The sequence below is a fragment of the Podarcis vaucheri genome, assembly GCF_965113315.1.
Source record: "Podarcis vaucheri genome assembly, chromosome: 15".
In the NCBI taxonomy this organism is placed as follows: domain Eukaryota; kingdom Metazoa; phylum Chordata; class Lepidosauria; order Squamata; family Lacertidae; genus Podarcis; species Podarcis vaucheri.
Genome location: NC_138753.1, coordinates 1,888,533 through 1,907,143, shown reverse-complemented (window position 1 = coordinate 1,907,143; position 18,611 = coordinate 1,888,533). Strand labels below are relative to the sequence as shown.

Here is an 18,611-nt window from a genome sequence, read left to right as displayed (position 1 = left end):
GGGCAGCCTGTAGTTAAACTGTGGAACTCATGTCCACAAGCAGGAGCACAATAGAAACTCTCCCCACTTGTGATTCCCAGCAACTGCCATTCAGAGGCATTTACTGCTTAGCAGATATTCAGGTTCCCAGTTCTGGATTTGTTCACCTGTTTTTTGTACAGTGGAACCTCGGTTTCCGAACGTAATCCGTTCCGGAAGTCCGTTCGACTTCCAAAACCTTTGAAAACCGAGGATCAGAGGGCTGTCAACAAGTTCAACGGGGAAAATTGAGAAATGTGCTGTTTGATTTCCAAGGCATGTTCAAAAACGGAAGCATTCACTTCCGGGTTTTCAGCGTTCGGCTTCCGAAACGTTCTGCAGCTGAGAGACGTGCGAAAACCGAGGTTTGACTGTACCACTGGTGGGACTCCTGTAGACAAGAACCCACACCGTTCTGGCAGAAAGAGCAGATCGACAGCTGAACGGCCTGGTGGACTCTCCTTCCTTGGAGGTTTCCAAGCAGAGATTGTCTGGTTTCCCTCGCTGCAATTCCTGGGGGTTGGACTAGATGACCCTGTTAGAATTCCTGCTCCCTGATTGCAGTCATGGGATTGTTGTCTATCACATGACTGTATATGTTTTGACTCCACAGAGTGGGAAGTGACGGAGACAGGATGTTTGTGTTACTGTGTTCCGTGAAGTGGGACTATTGTCCTTTGCTCTTTGCTGTCTGATGCTAGAGAGAGAGGGAGCCATGTTGCAGTGCTCCGCGTGTGTTTATATGTAAATAAAGTAGATTAGCCAAAATGCTGAGTTGCTGAGGTCTGTTATGCAAGTTGCGCAAACTCTGTGGATCCCTAAGTGTGACGGTGTTGGTTGGCATTGGTCGCTGTGATGTTCGGGCAGCAGAAAGCTTTTGCAGCTCCCGAACGATTGACCAGGAGGGAGCGTACATGCCAGTTGGGCCTGTGTCTCTACCAGAGTCCTACTCGAGTGTAAGCCGAGCTCCTGACAGACTCAGGGGACCCCTTTCATGGGACCCCGTCCATAAATAGCAACACCCTAGAGGTCCCGGGCCCTAAGGAGGATTAGCCTCAACCAGAGCCAGGGCCTTTTCAACACTGGCTCCAGCCTGGAGAAACGCTCTGTCTCATGAGACCAGAGCCCTGCAGGATCTGACCTCTTTCCGCAGGGCCTGTAAGACAGAGTTGTTCCACCTGGCCTTTGGCTTGGAATCAATTTGATTCCCTCCCCCTCTTTCTTTTTTCCTTTCTCCTCCTGTGAAGAGGCTGCATCTTAATGTTTTAATGTTGTATTTTATTCTTGTTTTTAAGTTGTATTTTAATCAACTTGTTTTTATTATTGGTTGTTAGCTGCCCTGAGCCCGGTCTTGGCTGGGGGGGGTATAAATAAATATTATTATTATTATTATTATTATTATTATTATTATTATTATTATTATTAGCCTGTGGTAGACCATCCCCATCTCACCTCCCAGTTAACACATCTGGCTGTGCACCCTCAGAGTTCTTCTTCCTTCTTTCCCTCTCTGCAGGTCCAGAACATCAGCCTTGCGGAGGGAGAGACGGTCACCGTGGAGATGCTGGGGGGCGTAGAGCCCGTCGCCCTGGCCAACGAGTCCTTCCTGATGCGCGGGCAGGTGATCCGCGGCCCGACCAATCAGGTTGTGGTGCGCTTCCAGAGCCCGTCTTCCGCCAATCCAGGGACCTTTCATTTCCGGTTCGAAGGTGAGAGCGCAGGTCCTTCACCTACCACTAGCAGCTGCTTTATTCTAAACCAGTGGTTCCCAGACTTTTTTTGTTCATAGTTGAATTGCCACGCCCACTTTTCTCTCTGGCCACGCCCAACCCTGGCATGTGCCCCTGCCCTCTCTGGAAGGTTTCCCCAGAAATGAAGGGGGGGGACTTTCCCCAGCCTTGTGTGGTTCAAGTGTTGGACTAGGACCTGGGAGGGCAGGGTTCAAGTCACGACTCAGCCATGAAGCTTGATGTCAGGCCAGTGACTAACCTACTCCCTGGTCCTGAATGGGGTAACTGTGCTCCTGAAGGTGCGCAGCCTGGGAGTCATTCTGGACTCACAGATGTCCATGGAGGCCCAGGTCAAGTCTGTGTCCAGGGCAGCAGTTTACCAGCTCCATCTGGTACGCAGGATGAGACCCTCCCTGCCCGCAGACTGTCTCGCCAGAGTGGTGCATGCTCTAGTTATCTCCCGCTTGGACTAATGCAATGCGCTCTACGTGGGGCTACCTTTGAAGGTGACCCGGGAACTACAACTAATCCAGAATGTGGCAGCTAGACTGGTGACTGGGAGCGGCCGCCGAGACCACATAACACCGGTCTTGAAAGACCTGCATTGGCTCCCAGTACGTTTCCGAGCACAATTAAAAGTATTGGTGCTGACCTTTCAAGCCCTAAACAGCCTCGGTCCTGTAGACCTGAAGGAGCATCTCCACCCCCATCATCCAGCCCGGACACTGAGGTCCAGCTCTGAGGGCCTTCTGGCAGTTCCCTCACTGCGAGATGTGAGGTTACAGGGAACCAGGAAGAGGGCCTTCTCGGTGGTGGCGCCCGCCCTGTGGAACGCCCTCCCACCAGATGTCTAAGAGAAGAACAACTACCAAACTTTTAGAAGACACCTGAAGGCAGCCCTGTTTAGGGAAGCTTTTAATGTTTAATAGGTTATTGTATTTTAGTGTTTTATTGGAAGCTGCCCAGAGTGGCTGGGGAAACCCAGCCAGATGGGCGGGGTATAAATAAATTATTATTATTATTATTATTATTATTATTATTATTATTATTATTATTATTATTACTATGACCCCCCTGAGCAGCAAATGCTGGGAATGAGAAGCAGGAAAGGGTGTTATTTTTATGCACGGCCCCAAAATATACACGTCAGGATTCTTGGAGCGATCTTTCTCGCTGCGCCCACCCACCCCCTTGTTGGCAGATGCAGGCGAAGAAATTCACGGAGCCTTCTGCTCCCACCCGATGCCCGCCTGCCTGTGGATCTGCAGGCCACTCCACCAGCCCGCCCACGCCACCAGCCCGGGTGCCGTGGCAGCGCCAGGATTCCCTTCCCACCCCCCTCGCAGCTGCAGCGCAATTAGCTAATTGGGAGCACGCTAATCGCTGTCGGAGCTAATCGCCGAAGCTGGCAGGTTAGAGCGGGCACCCACCAAAGACTCGCTTAATGGGGAGATAATTGGTCCCAGCAATTAACGTAATTTGCGTGGAGCACCGGGAGAGGGGGGGCTGGCATTGAGAGAAAGATATATATATATATATATATACACACCTGTCTCCCAGCCCCACAGTGTGCCACGCCAATGTTGACACACCCTGACACAACAGCTGAATCCCCCAACACACACACAACCCCCTTTCTCGCAACTGGCACCAGAGGCGGATTTCGTGGAGCGTGACCGGTTCAGCCGCACTGGGTGCAGAGCCTCAGTGTGATGTCACTGTGATGTCAGACGGAAGGTGATTGGTGGCCGGGAGCCGAATTTTGATGTCCTGCAAAATTTGAAATTTGAGACCCCACAGTCTGCCCCTGCTGGCATCAATCCCTGCCTGTGCCCTTTCTTCCGGCACATGTGGCGAGTGGAATCTGTTAGGAGTATTTGCACCTTCTAACAACCTTGGTCCAGCTCTCTTTATGCTCCAGCTCTCACTTCCATACATCACTAGCTGGACCATCAAGAAGGCTGATCGCCAAGAATGGATGCTTTTGAATTCTGGTGCTGGAGGAGACTCTTGAGAGTCCCATGGACTGCAAGAAGATCAAACCTCTCCATTCTGAAGGAAATCAGTCTTGAGTGCTCCCTGGAAGGACAGATCCTGAAGCTGAGGCTCCAGTACTTTGGCCACCTCATGAGAAGAGAAGACTCCCTGGAAAAGACCCTGATGTTGGGAAAGATGGAGGGCACAAGGAGAAGGGGACGGCATAGGACAAGATGGTTGGACAGTGTTCTCGAAGCCACCAGCATGAGTTTGACCAAACTGCGGGAGGCAGTGGAAGACAGGAGTGCCTGGTGTGCTCTGGTCCAGGGGGTCACGAAGAGGCGGACATGACTAAACGACTCAACAACAAGCAACAAATAACCTTGGGCCTGTCCCCTTCTATCTGCAAACGCTACCTCGCAAGGTTGTTGTGAAGATTTAAAAAAAATAGATGAAAACAGTATGGTCCTTGCATGAAAGATGGGATATCGCTGCAATAAATAAGTGAAATAAATAACAACAACCAACACGCAACATAGAACCCATTCGTCATATTCAGAGACAAAATCGATCCCAGATAGGGCTGTGCTCATGTGTTTATTTCCTTATTGCTGTTACACATAGCTTTGCATTTAAAATCTCTATTAAATCACTTTGAATTTAGAAATAAATATTTAAAGCCTTTAAAAAAAGATGTACGTATAAATATAATATGATGTTCCTTTAACAACCCCCTCCCAATACACATAGATTTATATTTAAATCTGTAGCAGCAAATCACTTGAAGTAGTTAAATATTTAAAGCCTTTACCCCCAAAAATCTGTAAAAAAATATACCGGTAATAGAATTCTGTTCCTTTAATCCTGTGCTCCGATCCGCAGCAAATCGCTTTTAAGTAGCTAAAGAAATAAACATCTAAAAATGCTTTTTTAAATAGCTGTATGAATGGAATGGGTCACATGCAATGCCACCCTTACTCAGAGTAGACCCATTGAAGTGAATTTGGTAGTTTGGCTCTGTGAATCTCAATGGGCCTGTTCTGAGGAGGACTTAGCTGAGAGACCACCCAATATTTTTATATACCGTATTTTTTGCTCTATAAGACTCACTTTTTCCCTCCTAAAAAGTAAGGGGAAATGTGTGTGCGTCTTATGGAGCGAATGCAGGCTGCGCAGCTATCCCAGAAGCCAGAACAGCAAGAGGGATCGTTGCTTTCGCTGCACAGTGATCCCTCTTGCTGTTCTGGCTTCTGGGATTCAGAATATTTTTTTTCTTGTTTTCCTCCTCCAAAAACTAGGTGCGTCTTATGGTCTGGTGCGTCTTATAGAACGAAAAATACGGTATATATTTATTTATTTATTATTTATTCTCTGGCTATAAAAAAGGTGTCAGACTAATTCCAGATTAAGCTTTTGCTTCCTTCGACTAGTAGAGAAAAACTGTGTCTTTTTACAATTGATCTCTTTTCCCCAGACTTCTACCTCTTAATTTCACTTTAAGGATTTCCCCCGCACACACAACAACATTTCATATTATGTTTTGAGACGGTCTAGTATTTTGAGAGTTATTGCCATGATGTATTGATTTTGCATTTGTTCACCCCAATCATTGAATCATGGAGTTGGTGCCCCCAAAGGTCATCCATACCAACCCCCTGCAATGCAGCAATCGCAACTAAAGGATAGCTGTCCTACTTCTGCTTAAAAACCTCCAAGGAAGGAGAGCCTGCCGCCTCCCGAGGTGGTGTGTGCGAGAGCCATTTTAGGCACCCAGTATTTACATGAATAGTGTGGCATAGTGGTTAGAACTGGGGACCTGGAGGAAGGCAGGGTTCGAATCCCCACACAGCCAGGGGGGCCAGGCACTGAACTCTCAGCTGAACATTCCTTGCAGGGGTGTTAAGGGGATGAAATGGGGAGAGGAGAAGCACCTCAGGTTCCTTGGGAAAGATGGTATATAAATGTAATAAATTATTATTAATAATAACAAATACAAGATGAGTTAATAAATAAACAACACCACACCTTGAACTCAGCAAGGAACAACAATTTGGATGCGCTACAAACATGCAACGCCAGATGGCGCCAGAGAGCAGAAAATAATTAAACGCCATTTTGCATAGGGTTTCCCCCGTTTGTTATAATCTAATTTCTGACTTATTTATAGCGTGTTTTCCCCCCCTGCGTGTGTACCCACCCCTTGCCAAATCTGATTCTCTTTCAGTGGGGAATTTGTAGGAAATTCACCCCAATCTGCTCTCTGCTTTCTGCCATACATTTAAATGACAGCCCAAGAATCCTGGGAACTGTAGTTTGACTTCTCACAATGCTACGTTTCCCAGCTCCCTTAGCAAACTATGCTTCCCAGGATCCTTGGGGAATGTGTGCGTGTGTTAAATGGGTTTTTAATGTACACAGCCCAACTCTCCCCATCTCTTTTTCCTTTCCCAGCCTACCTGCTCAGCTGTGCGTTCCCCACGCGCCCGCCCTACGGGGAGGTCTCCGTCACCAGCGTGCACCCGGGTGGCCACGCCTGCTTCTCCTGCGCCACCGGCTACCAGCTGCAGGGCCAGCACTGCCTGAGCTGCCTCAACGCCACCCACCCCTTCTGGAGCGCCCGGGAGCCCACCTGCGTCGGTGAGCAAAGCCAGGGGGTACAGGAAGGGGGTTTGGGAACTGCTAGGGCATCGGACCTCAGCAAGCTTGTCGGCTGACCTCTCCCTACCGTTGGGCAAATGGAGGCAGCTGCCGCAGGAAACTCAGAACCCTCTAGCTCAGGGCTGCCTCCGCTGGTTAATTTTAATATTGCAAATTTTTAATATACAGTGGTACCTCAGGTTATATACACTCCGCTAACCCAGACTCCGCTAACCCAGAAATAGTGCTTCAGGTTACAGACTCCGCTAACCCAGAAATAGTGCTTCAGGTTAAGAACTTTGCTTCAGGATGAGAACAAATCGTGTGGCAGCGCTGCAGCAGCGGGAGGCCCCATTAGCTAAAGTGGTGCTTCAGGTTAAGAACAGTTTCAGGTTGAGAACGGACCTCCGGAACAAATTAAGTACTTAACCCGAGGTACCACTGTGTGTGTGTGTGTGTATATATATATATATATATGCAGGTTTTGGTGTCTTCGGGTGTCTTCCCGTGTAAGAGTCGGGGTGTCTGGGCGACGTTTCGACGAGGTCTCACTCGTCATCTTCAGGCTGGTGCTTTCGGCTTCTTGTTCCAGTAACAAGGTCTCACTCGTCATCTTCAGGCTGGTGCTTTCGGCTTCTTGTTCCAGTAACAAGAAGCCGAAAGCACCAGCCTGAAGATGACGAGTGAGACCTCGTCGAAACGTCGCCCAGACACCCCGACTCTTACACGGGAAGACACCCGAAGACACCAAAACCTGCATTCCTGTACCCGTGAAAATCTACGAAAGCAAATATATATATATATATACACACACACACACACTTTTATTAGTTTTAAACATGTTAATTATCATTCATACAGCAAAACTTTTCATCTTATACCATAATTTTCGGACTTCTGTCAACACCTTTGATGATTTTCCGTCCTTATCACTTATTATGCATTTCTTAATTTCCTATGACCTTTAGTTATCTTTAACTAATAATTCTCCTCATTATCTTTTTTTGCAATATTTCAAATAATTCACCTTACAAAACTTCTTGCAAACCTCCTAGCGTAATCTGTTCCTCACAATTACTTTTCAAATAGTCCGTAAATTTACTCCAGTCTTCTGAGAATCTCTGGTCCCGCAGGTTTCGAATTCTTCCTGTTAGTTTATCTAATTCTGCATAGTCCATCATTTTCATCCTCCGTTCTTCTTTCGTCGGTAATTCTTGCTTCCAGTTTTGTGCCAATAATATTCTTGCTGCCGTCATTGTGTACAAAAATAACTTACAATCCTTTCTGTTTATATCATCACCTACAATGCCAAGTAAAAATGCTTCTGGCTTCTTAACAAATGTATATTTCAACATTTTTTTCATCTCATTATATATCATTTCCCAGAGGTTTTTCACTTTTTTAACATTCCCACCACATGTGATAAAATGTTCCTTCATTTTCTTTACATTTCCAACGTTTATTACTAACTTTGTACGTTTTAGCTAATTTCAGAGGCGTAATGTACCATCTATACATCATTTTCATCACATTTTCTTTTAAGGTTAATATTGCATTTTTTACATACCTGCGGCCTGCCCTGCAACCCTGCAGTATAGGACGGGTAAAGAATGTTGATGGTGGTGAAGAAATAAATTGATATTGTTGAAGAGGGCGGGGGGGAGCCCTTCCTGTAGCCCCACTGACGCGTCCCTTCTCTCCGCAGCATCTTGCGGCGGGGTGATCCGGAACGCCACGACCGGGCGCATCGTCTCACCAGGCTACCCTGCCAACTACAGCAACAACCTGACCTGCCATTGGCTGCTGGAGGCTCCGCAGGGACAGCGGCTGCACCTCCATTTTGAGAAGGTCTCCTTGGCCGAGGACGACGACAGGTTGGCAAGAGAGAGACCTCGAGTTTTCGGGGCGATGGGGTCATAGGGCACTTGTTCCCAGGATGTCTGGGCTGATCTCACACTGAATCCCCATTCCTGCCCCTGGGTGGGGTTATAGAATCATAAATTGTATGGTAGGAAGGAGCCCCCAAGGTCCCCAACGTGGGTCACACCACCCCCCCCCCCGCAGTGGGGCAATTTGATTTTTAATGGGGGCAATTCGAGAATGAGTTATTAACAGTGAATGGCCTTTTAGGCTTCCTCCACGTGAATAGGAGTTCACTTTTTGAATAATAAGAATTACCGTATTTTTCGCTCTATAACACGCACCAGACCATAACACGCACATTGTTTTTAGAGGAGGAAAACAAGGAATAAAATATTCTAAACGAAACAGTGGATCTATGATTTTTGTGGTTCATGCTGTGGCCATAGACATGTGATCTGACAGTGAGTTTGGAGTAGACCAATGCAAAAATCCTGAGGATCCATGTGGATCCGTGCTTTGTAACCATGGAGGAGGGAAGGAAGGAGAACCATGGATCCTCTGCTCACGACTGCAGCAGATCCCCCCCGCCACCTGCAGGCATTCGCTCCATAACACGCACAGACATTTCCCCTTACTTTCTAGGAGGAAAAAAGTGAGTGTTATGGTGCAAAAAATACGGTATATGTCGGTGGTGACATCATTCTACCCGGACACTGAGGTCCAGCGCTGAGGGCCTTCTGGCGGTTCCCTCGCTGCGAGAAGCCAAGTTACAGGGAACCAGGCAGAGGGCCTTCTCGGTAGTGGCACCCGCCCTGTGGAACGCCCTCCCACCAAATGTCAAAGAGAACAACAACTCCCAGGCTTTTAGAAGACATCTGAAGGCAGCCCTGTTTAGGGAAGCTTTTAATGTCTGATGCATTCTGTATTTTAATGTTTTGTTGGAAGCCGCCCAGAGTGGCTGGGGAAGCCCAGCCAGATGGGTGGGGTATAAATAATAAATTATTATTATATTATAATTATTTTAGAGATGCTTAGGTCGGGCATTGCCAAAAATATAGCTTGGGAACCACTGATCTAGCCCCAGCCCCCTGCGAATTCAGGAACCACACTTAAAGAATCGCTGGCAGGGGGCCATCTGATCTCTGTTTAAAAACCTCAGGTGAAAAATAGAATTGCAGAGTGGGCAGGGAGGCCACAAAGAAGTGGATTTAGGGCAGGGTGATGGCCGCAGTTGAGCAGAACGGAAGGCGGGGTCACACTGAATTTTGGCCTGACACGGGACTGAATTATGAAAGTCCAAAGTCCTCTCCTGCCCCAAGGGTCATCCAATTAAACTTTGCAATTCTGACCTTTCTTTTTTTTAAGCATGCTGGGATTAAGCCACTTCCTTTCCCCCCTCCCAGGCTAATAATCCGGAACGGGAACGACATTGAGGCTCCGCCCGTGTACGACTCGTACGAAGTGGAATACCTGCCCATCGAGGGTCTGGTCAGCACCGCGAGGGGCTTCTTCATCAAGCTGACCACCGACAGCAGCGGGGTGGCCGCTGGCATGGCCCTGCGCTACGAGGGTGAGTTGCCAGAGGGCACACGGGGCAAGGCGCTGGGCTTGTTCCTTTAGGACAGCTACTCCCAAACTTTTAGGGGGGCCCTGGGTCCATAAACTCCCCCCTAGTGCCCCCACCCTATTAAAATGCATTATTCAGAATAGTGGCTTGCATGACCCACTAAGGAAGATAATAGAGGAGTAAATTCAAAACAGTAGCAATTAATTGCACCATTATTTCAAATCCAATTAAAGCTATTTACAGTGGTGCCCCGCAAGACGAACGCCTCGCAAGAAGAAAAACTCGCTAGACGAAAGGGTTTTGTGGTTTTTGAGCTGCTTCGCAAGACAAATTTCCCTATGGGCTTGCTTCGCAAGATGAAAAGTTTGTTTCCTTTTTCTTAACACCGTTAATACAGTTGCGACTTGACTTCGAGGAGCAACTCATAGAACGCGGCGTGGTAGCCTTTTTTGAGGTTTTTGGTGATTTTTGAAGCTTTTCCAAAACTTTTCCGACACCGTGCTTCGCAAGACAAAAAATTCGCTAGACGAAAAAATTTGCGGAACGAATTAATTTCGTCTTGCGAGGCACCACTGTAGTTTAATTCATTCAACAAAGCGGATAACTGGAGCCTGTGATATCAGGCGGTGGTCCTCTGTACCTCCAGGGCCCCCCTGCTGCCCCCTTGTAAGTGGCACTGTAAGGGAATCACACTGCCCTCCAGGGGGCGCTACCACTCACATTGGGAACCAGCGCTTTCAGCTGCCATACTTTTGGGGGGTGAGTGCCATGGGCACTGACATTTCCAGCCGGTCCCCTCCCCCCCCCACAAGAGGCAGAAAGAAAGAGGGCACCCAACCCCTTCACTTTCCCAAAGGATTTGCGTAAAAGTCAGCCATGATAGAATTAATCATAGCCTAGAAATGGGCATAGAGCTGAAAGGGGAAATGTCCAGAAGAGCCGCTCTATCCCACTTCCTCCTTCAGCTCTATATGCTTTTCTTTCTTTCTTTTATAAAAAAAAAATTATTAGTTTTTCAACGTATCATTTTCAACAATATGTAAACATACTTTTACATCTTATACAATTTTTTGAACTTCCACCGATCACATCTGAGAATTTTCCAATCTATTTACTTAATTTACATTTCTTATTTTCACTATTACATTTAAATCTCATAACTAATATCTCTCTTTTTTCTCTTCTTTGCAACATTTCATATATTTCTCCTTACAAAACTTCTTGTAGTCCTACTACCGTAATTTGTTGATTACAGTTGCTCTTCAAGTAATTCGTATATTTCTTCCAATCTTCTGTAAATCTCTGGTCCCGCAGGTTTCAAATGCCTCCTGTCATTTTATCCAATTCTGTGTAGTCCATTAATTTTGTCTGCCGTTCTTCTTTTGTTGGTATTTCTTCTGGCTTCCATTTCTGAGCCAACAATACTCTTGCCAGCTCCATATGCTTTTCAGAGGAGGGGAAAGGCAACCCCCCTCAGCACCTCATGGCCAAGGGGGCAGCGAGTGGGAGGGGAGGCTCGGAGGATTTGTGGGTCCTTGCGGAAGACCTCGGGGTGCCCATTTAGCTGCTATAGGAATACCGAGTATGACAGGAGGTTGACTGCAGGTGAGCTGTGGTGTCAGGGAACTGCCATCGGCTCAGGAGGGAGAGAGCAAAAGCCGAATGGATTATAGAAAGCCTCCAGGGATCAGGAGAAGAAATTCCTCTTCAACGGAGGAGAGTAAAAACGCCTCCAGTGGACAGAAGCTGCAGGAGTCAGAAGTGGTGAGGTGGTGCCAGGACTCCTTGCTGAGGGAAAGCGGGGAGGAGAGGGGTCCTCCGCTACCCACACCCCCCTTGCGCAGAAAGTATCCGCGCAGAGAGGGGAGGCGCAGACTGGGCGTCAAGAAGCTGCTTTGCTGGGGAAAGTTTAGGAACCGTCCACTCACGGATTCTGCCAGCGATTGAGCTAGCCACGGGAGAGTGGGGCTCCGGACAGATAAGGTTTATTTTGGCAGCAAAACAAGGCTTCACAGCCAAGCAGGGAGATATTTGCCCGCTTGCTCTCGAGCAACCCCTTGGAAACATTACATGTGGCATGCTCCAAGACAAGCTGCCGACTAGCTCTGCAGCGGCTCCTTTTATTAGCAGAAGTCAACAATTGGAAACAGCAGTGAAACCACCCTGAACAGGAAATTTCCTTCTAAGCACATTTCCTGCATTAGCAGATACATGTGTTAGCAGGTGTTTCCCTAAAATGTTTTCCCCAATACTTGATTACGTCTGCGTCGCCGGTCATGCTCCAGCCAAGCTTTATGTCTAGTAACCAAATCTGCGAGAGGACAAACGGTCAGGGTATAAACCCTGTTTTCTAGCCATGAAGGCAAAAGGCCAGGGAGCGTGGGCACGACGCTCCTTGGCACACTGTTGCATGCCTGCTGCGAGGTTTGCCTCAGCACAAGCAGGGCATCATCTCCACGAGCTGCGGTCATCCAGCTAGTGAGCCCTGCCCGTGAGGGACCCCCGAACACTCTTGAGCGTGCCGACAGCTGACTGATGCCCTCTCTCTCTCGCTCTGCCCCTTGCCAGCCTTTGAACCCGGGCACTGCTATGAGCCATTTGTCAAGTACGGGAACTTCACCACCAGCGACGCGACGTACGCCGTGGGCACCACCGTGGAGTTTGCCTGTGAGGCGGGATACACCCTGGAGCAAGGCTCCGTTATCATCGAGTGTGTGGACCCCACCAACCCTCAGTGGAACGAGACAGAGCCGGCCTGCCGAGGTGGGTGCCATGTTGGAAAGCTTTGGCCGGCTTACGGGGGCCGCATTGGCTGGCTTCTGGGGGCCACAGGCCAGTCGTGGTTTGACCCAAAGGATGGAGGATAAACAGAATGGAAACTAGCCTACCTTTCGAAAGTAAATACAGTTGTACCTTGGAAGTCGAACGGAATCTGTTCCAGATGTCCGTTTGAGTTCCAAAACGTTCAGAAACCAAAGCACGACTTCTGGATCACAAGCCGCGTCGGAGGTTCGGGTTCCAAAGAACATTTGCAAATCGGAACAGTCACTTCCAGGTTTGTGGCGTTTGGGAACCAAAAAGTCCGCGGACCGAGGCGTTCGGGATCGAAGGTACGACTGTATTTCCTCTCTTGCTCCACCCCCTTTTGCCTCAGGCCCCTCCCACCACAGACACACGGCCCTGGGGAGGTTGCTCAGAAGAGAAGGTGGCCCCCAGCTTAGAAGGCTTTCCTACCCTTGCTTCAAAATGCGTTCGCAAATATTGATGTCGTTTCTGACCTTTATCATTCTAAACTGATATTTGACCTTTATTGTATTGTTGAGGTCAAGGTCACATGCTTAGCGGCTGTTGCAATTAAGTGGTTTATTGACCAAAAGAAGAGTAAAATACAACAAATGCCCCAAATTTCCGGGAAGTTGTTCTGTCCTTTGGCATACTGGAAACCTACAAAGGGTTAGGAACAACCAGGAGCTTAAAGTAGGGTTGCCATACGACTGAAATTTCCTGGTTACACCCGGGATACTGAAGCCGGAAGAAGTGTCCGGGTGGGAATTGGCCAAAATGTCCGGGAAAATCCTGATGCATGGCAACCTATGTCGGCAGTGTTGTTTTTGCCAACTTTCCTTAAAAATAGCTCACAAACTTCTCTCTTCTTTGTGATTTTTCAACTCATGTCTATATTTTGGCGGATTTCCATAAAAGTAGCTCACAAACTTCTCTCTACTTTGAAATTTTGCAAAGAAAAAAGGCGCAAAATTTTCACTTTTTGAAATATGGCAATCATAGCTTAAAGGGAAATCCTAGTGGTTCATTTGCAAGCAGGGCTTGCTGTTGAGCACCGATTGCAAGCCCTGTTCTGATCAGTGGCACGAGGAAGTTCCCCAGCCTGCAAAGGCCACAGTTAATAATAATAATAATAATAATAATAATAATAATAATAATAAATAAATAAATAACATTATTTATACCCTGCTCTTCCCGGTTCAAAAACCGGGCTCAGGGCAGCTAACAACAAATCAAAAACACTTAATTATAAAACACTTAATTATAAAAGCAGCATAAAATACAGTATAAAAACATGAATAACAATAAAAATCAAAAATCAATTAGAAAATCCCCAGGGCTAGCTGGCTGAATTGGTCCTACTTGAGCCAGCAAGGAGACCGGGGAGAATTAGCTGTGGGATCCCAGAGTGGGTGATCTTCATAAAAAGGGGAGAGGGAGGGAAGGAAGGGGAATAAAAGATCAGGCTGAATTCAAATTAAAGGCCAGGCAGAATAGCTCTGTCTTACAGGCCCTGCGGAAGGAGGATTAAATCCTGCAGGGCCCTGGTCTCATGGGACAGAGCATTCCACCAGGTCGGAGCCACCACTGAGAAGGCCCTGGCCCTGGTGGAGGATAGTCTGGCTTCCGTAGGGCCCGGGACCTCTAAACTATGGTTATTCATGGACCTTAAGGTCCTCTGTGGGGCAGACCAGGAGAGGTTTGCCATCCACAACACAGCCCCACTGATCTCTTTCCACACCTCTTCTGCAGCCGTGTGCAGCGGGGAGATCACGGACGCCGCCGGGGTGGTTTTGTCCCCCAACTGGCCGGAGCCCTATGGGAAGGGCCAGGACTGCATCTGGGGTCTCCACGTGGAGGAGGACAAGAGGATCATGCTGGACATCCAAGTGTGAGTTGTGCCCCTGTTTGGATCATTATTTCACAGAATCCCAGAACTGTTGAGCTGGAAGGGAGCTCAGGGAAGCCCAAGTCCAACCCCACCCCCCCACCCCGAAATGCAGGAATCGCACCAGGTTCTCTTACTGCAGCAGGAACTCAAAACGGCTTGCAACGTTTTTTGTAAGCTGCACAGCTGCAGCCCCGTGAAAGAATATGTTGTCAGTTCAATTGTGCAAGTTTCAGCCACGGGAATTGGCTTCAAATTGACACATAGCATTGTTCAGCTGTGGAACTCCCTGCCACAAGGCAACAGGGTGGCTTTAAAAGAGGATGGGACAGATTCAAGGAGGAGGAGGAGGCTCACCCTAGCTACTTACCCTAATGCAGAGCTGTAGCTACGGGGGGCGGGGGGGCTAGCCGAGTTTTTTGCTCAGGGTGAAGCCTCCAGAGGGGCATCCTTGAGGCTCACTGCTTGCCAAACTTGGTCTTTTTATATATATACATATAAAATTATTAGGAATTTCAACATAACAGTTCATCACAAATACATCATCCTCATCCCCCCCCCAATTTCCCCCTCCCCCAAAAAGAAAAACCCACCCCAGACTTCCCTCAGCTCCTCTCTCTGGTTTCTCAGCACATATTATTCTCTGCATATTATAAAATTGTAAAGATCCTTAATTAATCTATCAGTATGTTACCAATAAAAAAATTGTGTCTGTTTATTCAAAACCTGCCAAGGTGTTCAGTTCATTTTGTTGTTTCCTCAAGTACTTTGTAAAAGGTCCCCATTCTTCTTTAAAGTCCTTGTCACGTGGTTTGTGTGTCAGTTCCGCCAATTCCACATAGTCCATCAGCTTCTCTTGCCACAGTTCTTTGGTGGGGATTGCCAAACTTAGTCTTTGACCCGGGTGAAATAAAGCCTAGTCTTGCCCTTGCCTAATGGTTAAATTCTTCCTTCACCATCCAAAGCAGTCTACCTCAAGCACAAGGCAATCCTACCCAGAAATTTGCTGGGACAGTGGTGCCCCGCAAGACGAATGCCTCGCAAGACGAAAAACTCGCTAGACGAAAGGGTTTTTCGGTTTTGCGTTGCTTCGCTAGACGAATTTCCCTATGGGCTTGCTTCGCAAGAAGAAAACGTCTTGCGCTTTTTTCTTAAAGCCGCTTGAAGAGGCGCAGTAGCGACGGACCGTGCTTCGCAAGACGAAAAACATCGCAAGATGAAAAGACTCGTGGAATGAATTATTTTCGTCTTGCGAGGCACCACTGTATGCGTCTTGGTTAATTGTTGGTTTTGATTTTTTGGAATGTTTTGGTCATTGTTGAAGTTTTCCACAATCAGGCAGTATATAATTTTTATGAAAAGAAAGAAAGAAAGAAATAAGGCCCACTGGATCCCATTCCAGCAGATCTGGCGTTCTGATTGCGCCGTCAGTGAGCAGCCGTCAGGCTTTTCTTCATTGGCACCTCCCTCCGCTGCCCCCGCCATCTTGCAATTCCTGCACCGTAGGGGGTTGGACTAGATGACCTGTAGGGTCCCTTCCAAACCTACAATTGTTTCGATTCGTTTCAGGTTACGCCTTGGCAAAGGAGACGCGCTGACTTTCTATGACGGGGACGACTTGACGGCCCGGATCCTGGGCCAATATTCCGGCCCCCACCGGCGGTTCAAGCTGTACACCTCCATGGCTGACGTCACCATCCAGTTTCAATCGGATCCGGGGAGCAGCGTCTTGGGCTATCAGCACGGCTTCATCATCCACTTTGCAGGTACGTGCAGAAGCCCCTGAAATTTTGGAAGGCACTGCCCTGGTGTGGAAAGAAAAGCAAAAGAGGTTTCTATTTCCCTCTGTGTTTCTCTATTGGTTTCCTTCTTGGGGAATAGGGCATATTAAGGAGATGGAAATCAGGATTGCATCCAACTGGGTCCTACTCAGAGTAGACCCACTGAAATCAATGGACCTGAGTCGCCCAGGTCCGTTCATTCCAGTTGGTCTGTTCTGGATATAACCCTCAGAAATTGAGAAAATACAATTTGCTTCGGCTTGTGTGTGCCGCTCAATTTAAGAAACTCGAATTTATTAACAAGGCAGCCAAATGCAGAGTCATATAAGCATGAAATGTGCACCAGAATCACGCAGAAGGATAAAAACTTGGCATATACCAAGGTGCACATTACAAAACACAAAAGTTCAAGTCATGAGGGAGGCTGCAAGACCTTGTCTAAATTGAAGAGTCTTCCCAGAAAATTTACCGATATAAAACAGACCTTAGCTGTGGTTCCTGAGGGGGTTGGACTGGATGACCCTCGGTGTGCCCTCCAACTCTAAAGGGAGGAGTCCCGTCAGTTGCTCCACCCACTTTTACACCTGGCCACGCCCACCACGTGTTCGCCCCTCCCACCTTTCCCCAGAAGGTGGACCATTAGGCAAGGGGGGCAAAGTTCTTCCTCCTCGCCACCCCCATGATAGGCCTTTGGTCTCACAGAATCATAGATTTTTAGAGTTGGAAGGGACCTTCAAAGGTCATCTAGCCCAACCCCCCTTGTAATGCAGGAATCACAGCTAAAAAATCCCCGGCAGATGTCCATCTAACTTCTGCTTAAAAACCTCCACAACTTCCCGAGGGAGTTAAATACAGGGGTCAGCAGCCTTTTTCAGCTGTGGGCTGGTCCACCGACCCTCAGACTATGTGGGGGGCTGGACTTTATTTTTGGGGGGGGGATGAACGAATACCTATGCCCCACAAATAACCCAGAGATGCATTTTAAAGAAAAGGACACATTCTACTCATGTAAAAACAAGCTGATTCCCGGACTGTCTGCGGACCAGATTTAGAAGGCGATTGGGCCGGATCCAGCCCACGGGCCTTAGGTTGCCTATCCCTGGTCAAATAGCTCCTACTGTCAGAAAGTTCTTCCTAATATGTTTTTAATAGATAGATACATAGATGGTAGTCTTAATGTTATTGCTATTTATTTGTTTCTTAATGATATAAATAAATATAAAATAATATTAATAATATTAAATCTGAATGTGTTGAGGTGCATGTAGTTCACCTGGTTAGAGGATGGTGCTGACAATGCCCAGGTTGCAGGTTCGATCCCCGTAAGGGACAGCTGCATATTCCTGCATTGTACAGGATTGGACTATAGATGATCCACAGGGTCCCTTCCAACTCAATAACAATAATAATAACAATAATTTGTTATTTATACCCCCCCATCTGGCTGGGCCAACAAAAGATGAAAAATACATTAAAACATCAGTCATTAAAAACTTCCCTAAACAGGGCTGCCATCAGATGTCTTCTAAACATCAGATAGTATAACATACAATCTTCTGTAACTAAGACACCTCTGGCTAAAAGATTATCAAATGCAATTAAATTAGCAGGTGCAGGAAGTACCTATAAATAAACGGCAGATCTTTTTTCTTAAATAATCTCAAAGCCAAAATTATGCACCTAGGATCAAAAACTAACTAAAAAAACAACATGTTGAAAGTGTATACATTTACAATCTGTAAGTATCCTATCTAAATTTCCATTTTTGTTAAGGAAATATTTTATGGTCAGCAGGGACACAAACAATTGCTGCAAATACATACATACATCTTCTATGAGGATGCCGTTGCACTTGTCGCTGGTCCGAGAGGGCTGGAGAGTGCCTGGCCTCTGCCTCCCTCTCTGGGGTCTTCCCCTGACCTCTGCTCCCGGCTTCTTTCCCTGCAGAGGTTCCCCGGAACGACACCTGCCCTGAGCTCCCGGAGATCCCCAACGGCTGGAAGACCATGTCCCACCCGGAGCTTGTCCACGGCACCGTGGTCACGTACCACTGCTACCCCGGCTACGAGCTGGTGGGCACCGAACTCCTGATGTGTCACTGGGACCTGATGTGGAGCGGGGACCTGCCCTCCTGCCAGCAAGGTGAGCTAGTGGGGTGTGGAGGAGGCAGGTGGCCAGATCCTGCAACTGCCGGATTTATAGGGCTGGCCTAAGACCCCGGACACCAGGGTTCAGATCCCTGCTCAGCCACAAAGCTTGCTGTTGTGGGATGTGACCCATGAGAGCAGTCAAGTACAACATTCCTTGTTTTCCTAGAGAAGACATGCGAGGGAATGCTTGGTCCAGCCAGTCAAATCTTCTTGTTT

The 18,611-nt window shown here is 47.6% G+C and overlaps 1 protein-coding gene across 16 annotated transcripts in view; it reads left to right on the top strand.

Moving 5' to 3' along the window:
• Window positions 1–18,611, top strand: part of SEZ6 (seizure related 6 homolog) — a 109,512-nt gene that overhangs the window by 78,428 nt on the left and 12,473 nt on the right. For all 16 annotated transcript variants that reach the window (XR_014214179.1, XR_014214180.1, XR_014214181.1 and 13 more), the window contains exons 4-11: window positions 1,535–1,727; window positions 6,177–6,362; window positions 8,068–8,236; window positions 9,629–9,795; window positions 12,361–12,555; window positions 14,329–14,467; window positions 16,034–16,230; window positions 18,193–18,387. Coding sequence is in view for 2 of the 16 variants with exons in the window: in XM_082201723.1 (XP_082057849.1) it covers window positions 1,535–1,727; window positions 6,177–6,362; window positions 8,068–8,236; window positions 9,629–9,795; window positions 12,361–12,555; window positions 14,329–14,467; window positions 16,034–16,230; window positions 18,193–18,387 (1,441 nt within the window). In the remaining 14 variants the exon portion in view is untranslated. The remainder of the gene's footprint in view (window positions 1–1,534; window positions 1,728–6,176; window positions 6,363–8,067; window positions 8,237–9,628; window positions 9,796–12,360; window positions 12,556–14,328; window positions 14,468–16,033; window positions 16,231–18,192; window positions 18,388–18,611) is intronic.